The 8,611-nt window shown below is 58.0% G+C and overlaps 1 protein-coding gene across 2 annotated transcripts in view; it reads right to left on the bottom strand.

The window, feature by feature from the left end:
* Positions 1 to 2,548: 2,548 nt before the first annotated feature.
* Positions 2,549 to 8,611, bottom strand: part of FHL3 (four and a half LIM domains 3) — a 39,563-nt gene continuing 33,500 nt past the window's right edge. For both annotated transcript variants that reach the window (XM_037881531.2, XM_043532050.1), the window contains exons 2-6: positions 8,429 to 8,610; positions 8,106 to 8,280; positions 7,181 to 7,350; positions 6,304 to 6,490; positions 2,549 to 5,204 (exon numbers count right to left, since the gene is read on the bottom strand). In XM_037881531.2, coding sequence (XP_037737459.1) covers positions 5,053 to 5,204; positions 6,304 to 6,490; positions 7,181 to 7,350; positions 8,106 to 8,280; positions 8,429 to 8,584 — 840 coding nt within the window. In that variant the 5' untranslated portion in view covers positions 8,585 to 8,610 and the 3' untranslated portion in view covers positions 2,549 to 5,052. The remainder of the gene's footprint in view (positions 5,205 to 6,303; positions 6,491 to 7,180; positions 7,351 to 8,105; positions 8,281 to 8,428; position 8,611) is intronic.

Genomic DNA, 8,611 nt, shown 5'->3' with positions numbered 1-8,611 from the left:
GCCCAGCTGAGCTGCAAGGGACCCGCAGCCCATGCTACAGAGGAACACTTTGCCATGAGGGCTGCTTGCTGAATGTACCCTCCCCACACAGTAGTTACCCAGCGGCCGCCAAGCCCCCTGGCGGGGTGAAGCACCGTGGTGGGTGGTAGCAAGGTTTCTGCATTCCCCTCCTTGAACTTCCCACCCCCAACCCCGACGAGAGTGACACCAGCTCCCCCAGCCCGTGGATGCTGCTTGTGCTCCAACAGGGAGCGTCTGTTTGCCCGGACGGCATCTGCCGCTGTTTTTGCCCAGTGCGTGAGCTGCCTCAGCCTGGCCCTCACCTCAGGGCTGCGTGCTCGGGGGGGGTGGGGTGTCTCGCGCAGTCTGGGTGCAGAGGACCTTTACAACGGCTGCCGTGTCTCAGTGCTTCACAGACACAGGGCTGCTTGCCCCGGCTGAGCGTTCGGCGCTCCTGCTCCCCTCCATCACCGACGGCTGTCTCAAACCCTGTCCTGGAGACGTTCACAGGGAGCTGGTGCTGCGGGGTCCCTGCTCCACACCAGCACTGCGCACAAAGCCCTGGGTCTCTGCACACGGCCTCTCCACAGTAACGCTCCTGCCCGCCAGCCCCAGCGTTGGGGCTTTTCAGCTCCTTTATTTCTCCTTCATGGCAGATGCGCTCTTTGGGCTGAACCCGATGCGGGCCCCAAGTCAGCGTCCTTCCACTGCCCTGCCAGGGCCTGGGGTTAATTTCCCCAGAGAACGGCTGCAGAGAGGGGCACGTGAAGTGCTGGGGCTTCCCTGGGCCACTTTTTCACCCCAGACTGTGAGACTCTTTCAGGCTCCCGCAGGATCAATGTTACCGGGCCGTTCTCAAGAGCCTTCCAGCCGAGGGTCTGTACTCTGCCCCGTGGCCTGCTCCTGCCACAGACCCAGCTCTCCCCCATCCCGACTCTGCAGCTTCGGCTCTTCAGCCAGTGAGTGCTTCATCTCCTCACCCCCCACTTGCACACGAGGGAGCCCCAGGCTCTGCCCCCTTTCCCTCCCCTAGCTGTCCCCCCGTTGTTAGCCTGCACATTAATGATATTTTCATGACTGTTTTAGACCCTCTCTGGGAGCCGTGAGGGACGAAAGTGCATTACATCATCCCCCTTGCCTCCCAGTAAATCAGGCACTGGGCTGTGCGTATCCATGACCCATTCATGACAGGGATAAAATCCAGATGTTCCAGCCCTACGTGCAGCTGGGTCATTTCCTTTTTTGGCTAAGAACGGGAGGCTCTTAAACCCGACTGAAAGAGGAGCCTGGGGGCCCGTTTGTAAAGAAATGGTTTGCGGTTAATCGCTGGAAACGGCTCTTCAGAAACCATGGGCTTGCAGAGCTCCTGTCAGAGGACAGGCTCCCTCAGGAAACCTCTACAGCCAGAGGTGCCTGCTCATTGTTTGAGGCCTAGCAGAAAAACCAGAGCTCAGGTCCCGACACAACGACAGCAACAGAATCAGAATGGAAAGAATAGTTTTGCCACCCGCCAGAGCTAACGTTTGTAGGAGCCTCCAAGCGAGGCAGGCCTGCGAGTGCGCAGAGCCAGCACTGAGGTCACAGAGAGACTTGGGGGCTGTGTCTTTTATCCCTGGCTTCCCCTCGCATGGCAATCTGGAGAGCTGGTAGCACAGCTCCAGGGGGAAGTGGAGGGGGAATGCTGGAGAGGCCGGGGGCCAGGCAAACGCCCAGAGGAAGTCACAATGGCTGTTAGTAAATGTAAAGGAATCTGTGGAAAAGAGTTTCAGATGTTAGGGGAATAAATGATTCCACAGGAGATAAAAGTGAGTAATGAGCGTACAAGGCGGATGGGAAGGCTGCCAGGAAGGAGACCAAAGTTACTCCAGCTGGGGACTGCAGCAACATCCCCACACAGGCTCTTCCCAAGAGACCTCAAGAGCTGAAGCTGAGGTCAAATGGAGCGAACACAGGGAAGCACAAGGGGCTTTTCTGTAATGTGGAAACACTTAATTCGGTGTCATAAGAGTCACATGCCAGTGACTCAAATGCCAGTTCCTGCCAGCCCGGGATCCACTGGACTGCTGGGTCCAGAGGAGCTGAACCAGTCCAGGATCTACTGAAGTAACCAGCCACAGAAGACCTTCCTGGGGTGAGAGTGGTGACCACTAAACTCCTGCCCCAGGGCTTGAAGCCTTCACTTTGCCCCATGTACCCAGGAAGGGTCCAAGCACTTTGTCTGGGTAGTTGAACTACGTGCAAAGACTGAAGTCAGAGATGATGGATCTAGGGAAAGGGTCTCCACTGCATCCCCGAAAAGCCGGGAGTGGGGGAAATTGGAACTGGTCTAAGCGGGGACTGTGGTATCATCCTAGAGTTAAAGGCTGGGCAGGCTGCTGGGGGAGGGGGAACCATGGGGCTGCCCCCAGTTCAGGGCTTTGGGAGCAACCCTAGGGAGAGTAAAGAGCTATTTTACCTTTTGAAGACAAGCCTGACCCCACAGCGATGACATTAATTCAACCCCACCCTACTCCCACCCCTGCTTGGAGAAAATACAGCCAGAGAGAGGTGTCATTACAATGGTTTATTATATAAAGCCTTACAGAAACATACAAGAGACTGGAGGGTAGGACACTTACATAGGAAGCTTCCTTTCTAAAAACCGCTCCAAGCTCTTCAGAAAAGCGCACACACCCAAACTCTGACTTACCCGCATCAAAGCTTTCAAACGAGGGTTTCAGTAAGGATTTGAATACACAGCTAATAACGATTCAACATGCATAACATTCTCTTGGTAAATGAACCCTGCTTGGGGACGGGGCTAGCCCGTTCCTCCAGCGAGTTTGGTTACTGAGTGACAGATAAAGTACAAAAAGGAAAACACAAGGAAGTCATATTCAGAAAAGCGTCCCATTACCTGGGCGGAGGGGGGCAGGGTGTGAGCACCCCAAGTGAGACAGGGCTCCAGGGGAACTCGAGGCAGCTCCGCAGTTTTGCATAGCCGGGTCTTCAGAGAAGCAAAGCTCTTCCAGCTGGGACACCAGCCTCCCTCCGGGGAGCCAATGTCACACCCCTTTTCAGTTCCTCTCTGTAGGGCCTTACCAGATTAATGGCCATGAAAAATGTGTCATGGACCATGAAATGTGGTCTCTTGCGTCTGCGCTTTTACCCGGTACTATACAGATTTCACAGGGGAGACCAGCGTTTCTCAAGTGGGGGGTCCTGGCCCGAAAGGGAGTTGCAGGGCAGTCGCAAGGTTATTTTATGGGGGTTGCGGGATTGCCACCCTTATTTCTGCGCTGCTGCCTTCAGAGCTGGGCAGCGGGAGAGCGGTGGCTGTTGGCCAGGTGCCCAGCTCTGAAGGCAGAGCCCCCGCCAGCAGCATGGAAGTAAGGGTGGCAATACCGCAACCCCCACTACTGTAACCTCGAGACCACCCCGCACAACTTCTTTTCGGATCAAGACCCCTACAATTACAACACCCGGAAATTTCAGATTTAAATGGCTGAAATAATGAAATTTACGATTTTTAAAATCCTGTGACCATGAAATTGACAAAAATGGACTGTGAATTTGGTAGGGCCCTACCTCTCTGGGAACGAGAAGCCCAGACTGGGGGTGAGGGTCAGCGGGCTGAGCCAGGGCCCAACCAGCACCTGACCTGCAAGGTGCTGAGCAACCACGGCTCCCCCTGCAGCCAAAGAGCATGACGAGAGCTCAGCACCTGGCGGGAGGGGGGCAAAGGAGGGGCAGAGCCTTTGGCTGCTGTCTTGGGGGCTGGTTCAATTTATCTGCAGCCTTGCCTGTTGTTAATACAAACACAGCCCCCATTCGTCCCCCACTCCCATCCATCTCCCCCTGCAGCACCCAGGGCTGAATTTGGAGCACAGCCTGCAGCCGAGACAACTGTGCACAAACTTCCAGAGGATGAACCACCATATTTGGGGTCAATATATATAGCGTGTGGCCGCGCTCAGTAAGAGACAACAAGCGGCCCTGGTTCTGCAGCAGCCAGTAAGGGGGAAAGTGCAGACAACACCGTCAGCTCTAAGAGCTCTCGCTGCCTCTGAAATGCCCTTTCCAACTGCTCTGCTAAGCGGCTCTCAGGCAGAAGGAAGAGCGTTTGGCTACCAGCCGGGCAGCACTTGCGCAGAGCACAAAACTAGCTCCGAAAGCACCTGAGCCGCTTCACAGCACTCTTGGAGTCGGTGTTAAATAAACTAATTCGTGCCGCTCTTGGAAGCTGATGGGGACCCTTCTGCTAGGGGGCAGAGCAGGGGGAGGGGAGATGCTGCAGGGAGGTGAGGGAGCCAGAACCCTCAGCACCTCCTGGTGATTCAGGTTCCTCTGCCATATCTGTGACATCTCCCTGAAGAGCGAGGAGGGAGAGAGACGTCAGGAAAAGCCATTCCCCGAAGTGGGCCGTGTGCTCACTCCAGCACGCTCTGCTCACGGCCAGCCAGGTCCCTGGCCACCCAGAAACACCCCAGGCTGCAACGAGCAGCGCAGAGAGCGTTGCAGACTCGCTCAGTGGGACGCCATGCTACCCTCACGCTAGGGGAACAGGCGGTGCTGCAAACCCACGCTGGGGAGGCAGGAGCCTCAGGAAAGCCTGGCTCACAGGACAGGAGCTGCTGCCCATCACTCAGAGCAGAGGGAGCACATGGGGGAAGGGAAGAAAACCAGTAACCAGTAGGAAGGACAAAGCTGTGCGGTCAGCACATGGAGCCGGAGACCCACTGCCCAGCCCCTTTGCTCAGACAGGGGCTCCCGGCTCAGCCAGCGCCCAAGCACATAGGAAGCAAAGGAAAGAGCAAATAATGAGGGACTTGGAAGCTCCTTTTGTTCGGCTTTTATTTAGCTTCACTCTGCAGAAAGCCTAGGGTGGCTTATTCTAGCCTTCAGGGGAAGGGCACAGGCACCCCGAGCATACGCTGTGGTGAGGGGATCAGCCCTCTCCAGGGCAACAAAAGGCACATCTCCCACCTGCCCAGCACCGACAGCTGCCAGGGTGTCTGGTACGAAGCCCCTGAAGAGCAGATAAAGCCCCTGATCCACGTCCTCTTGCCAGGCTTATAGGTCGCTGCTGCATTCGCGGCAGAGGATCTCGTCGTGGTGCGGGATGAAGCCTTTCCCCACCAGCGAGCTGGCGCAGCGGGCGCAGTTGAAGCAGTTATGGTGCCAGTGACGATCCTCAAAGGAGATATATTTACCCCCTCCGAAGCCTAGAGAAGGGGGACAGAGCATAGAGTTACCCGGAGCACTCAAGGCAGATTCCTGAAGGGCCTAGGGTCGGCAGACAGGCAGTTAGGGGTCTGTGCACAACACTGAATGACTAAACCTCTTTGGGAAGGACCTGACTGGAGCCAGCCGGCTGAGAGAAGCTGCGTTCTGCCCTTGTCCAGAAGGCAGGACGACATGCAGGTTTTGTAGCTGCTATTGCAGAGACAGTAACAAAGATAAACACTGGTGACCTGGGACGGGGCAGCAAACCAGCATCGTCTCTAACCACGGAACCAGCGTTCTGACTCACCGAGTGACTCAGTGGCCGCATTGGCCTTTCCAGGAGCAGTAAACCCAAGCCACGGACGGAGGGTCAGTGAAGGAGACCAGGCAGCCTCCTGGTGCAGGTGTATGAAGGGAGAGACCCACTCGCCTCACTTTGGCAAGCGTGAAAGGTCCAGTTTCTGGAGCCTCCCAGCCCAGCCCTGGGCTGCAAAACTTCCTCACTTTAGAGCGGTGGAGAACCCTTCCAGGATCCCAAACAGAGAGGCCAGTCACAGCCATCAGATCCCACCACATGGAGCATGTCCTGGGAGTCCTGGCAAGTTCTGCAGGAAGGCTGCAGGGTACCAAAACACAGGCAGTCCTCCCTGGGTGTGCACAGTACGTTCACTGCTCTGACAAGAGCAGGACACACCCAACACTTGAGCTTTGCAAGAACGAAGTGAGAGCAAGAATACGAGCCACACAAACTCCTCACTGCAATTTAACTCCTTCCCCGTTGCGTGGCCTCTCTCGATGAGCAGCTGAAACAGGCTGCTGAGGAACAAGTCCAGGAGCAGCCCGTCACATGCCCCAGGGCACCCGTGGCAATAACAGTCTCCCATCCTGGGAGGCCTGAAGTTCTGAACAGCCCCTCAGTGAGCCCTGGAGGGCGGCAGTGGGATGGAAGAGCTGCGTAGGCCTTACGCTGGCCTGCTGCAGAGGGGAATTCACCACCATGAAGGCGGCGGCAGAGCAAGGTCTGCGTTCTGCTCACGGGCAGAGGCACGGTGCCCGCTCACGAGGGACCATGTGCTGCGCTCCAGTCTCCATGGTTACCTGTGATGGGCTTTGCGCAGGCGCTGCACTTCTTGGCATAGAGGTTCCCAAAGCACTTGACACAGTAGGGGTTGTCCTCCTGGGAGGTGAACTGCTGGCCTGCCAGAGGAACCTTGCAGCCAGTGCAGACAAAGCACTCCTTGTGCCAGGGCTCGTCACGGTAAGTCACTCCTCCCTTGGTCAGCGACTGGGGAAGGGAGAGCACCAGTTACACCCGTATCTCCCCGAAGGCAGCCCCAGGAGCCCCGAGTGCCTGGCGGTTATAAAGATCTCAGCCTCCGGAGCCCTTGCCATCGGGAGACTGACAGGGGCTGGACGCAAGGCTGGCACACATCCCACGAGCGCACTGCAGTTATAACAGGAGACCCCTTCTCAAGCCAGCCAAGGGAACTCAACTGGACCCTCGGCAACCACGGAGCCGCCCAGAGCCACGGCGGGCCTGGCGCTAAGGGGAGCCCTCTGCTGTCTCCAGAGCAGGGTGTGATGCCAACACATCAGGCAGCAGCCAGTCTCCAGACCAGGCACAGACATGTCTCAGGTTGGCGATCTCGACAGCACTCAGCAAAGCCTTTTGGAGAGGCCTGGAGAGCAGCATCCCCCGTGATGCGAGCAGGCCACGCCCACCCCTTCATTATTACTGGGTGGGTACTCGCAGCGTGCTGGGTGCAGTCCTGCTGGCCCAGATCCAGGGGAACACTGACACGACCCTTAGGAAGCTGGGTTACACCCCCGGGGATCATGGAACAGCACCCCACCTCCTATGCCTGGGACTGCTTTCCACGGAGACCACTGGCTGCCCCAGGAGAACCTCAGCTAACAGAAGCCAAGGCCCTGCGGGGTCACCGAAGGAAGCACTCAGCTGGCAGGCCAGCATTACCTTTTTGCAGCGAGTGCAGCGAGGGGCAAATTTGCTCTCGTAACAGGGGACGCAATAATAATCCTTCTTGTCTGGGATAAAGGACCGCGACCCAATGGGCTGCTGGCAGCTGCTGCAGATGAAGCAATGCTCATGCCAGGTTTGTCCGCTGTATTCCAGTTTCCGGGACCCTGGAAGTGAAGCAGAGCTGGGCTCAGGGCACCGCTGGGAGGCAGCAGCTGCACCTGCAGACAGGCTCCGCAAGTGACAAACCAACAGTGCTCTACGGAGACGGAGCCCTGTATCCTGAACTCGGCTTGAGCCTGGGAAGCGGGGCCTGGCGCTAGCATTTCGTACCCGTGGACAGATCGCAGGAAAGCTAGCGCCCGGAGGCCCCTTCCTTCCCCATGTCCTAGTACAGTCATGCCACTTGGGGCAGTTCTCCCTTCGTACCGAGAGTCACCAGTCGAGCCTCTCAGCATAGGAGAGCTCGAGACGCCAGAGGCCTGGGGGTAACACAGGCAGGCAATGCCTGAGGGGCCTGGCACAGCCCCAGCCCCCCCAAAGGCTGGGTCTCCATCAGCCTTTAGCCAGTGACTTCCTGGACCCCCAGAGACAGGGCAGAGGATGCTCCAGAGCCTCTGGAGCTGCCTCCCCACATTCTCCTCCTCCATGGCCCTCCCCCACCACAGAGGCCACAGACAAGGGCTGCAGGGGAGACCACAGTTCTGGGTCCCCGATAAGGGCCTCATGTCTGCTCAGCAGAGGGGAGCTGGCACCAGGCCTCTCTGTACAGGTACGGCATGTCCCTAGGCCCTTGCCCGGCACCCACAGGGCACTGCCCTCGGCTGGGATGACAGGAGGGCAGCTGCTGGCCCAGCAGAGCCTGCCAAGGCCCAGGGGAGGCTCCGTCTCCTGCCAACCTCCCCCGCCACAGAGCCTGTACCTGGCATGACGGTCTTCTCACACGCCACGCACTTGGAGGAGAACTCGCTGCAGTAGCAGTCGTTGCACAGCAGCTCCTCGTCCTGGCAGGTGAAAGGCTCGTCGGCCAGAGAGCGGTCGCAGCGGAAGCACCGGAAACAGTGCTCGTGGTAATGGCGATTCTCGTAGTACAGCTCCTGGGAGAGAGAGCGGGGGTGTCACTCGCCCACGGCAGGTGGGGGGCAGGCCCCACTTGGGTGCAGCCCCCAGCCCCTCACTCGCCCACGGGGGGGGGCGGGTATGGGGCAGGCCCCACTTGGGCGCAGCCCCCAGCCCCTCACTCACCCTGCAGTCGTGGCCAATCAGCTCCTTGCACTCCTCGCAGGTGTTAGCGAAATGGGCATCGTAGCAGGGGATGCAGTAGGGACCCATGTCCATCTGGATGTACTTCCGCCCATACAGGGACTCCTTGCAGTTGTCGCAGTCGAAACCTTCCGTCATGGTGCCAACTCGAGAGTCTCCCACACC

Source organism: Chelonia mydas, chromosome 19, assembly GCF_015237465.2.
Source record: "Chelonia mydas isolate rCheMyd1 chromosome 19, rCheMyd1.pri.v2, whole genome shotgun sequence".
Classification (NCBI taxonomy): domain Eukaryota; kingdom Metazoa; phylum Chordata; order Testudines; family Cheloniidae; genus Chelonia; species Chelonia mydas.
This window is presented reverse-complemented; position numbering and strand designations above follow the sequence as displayed.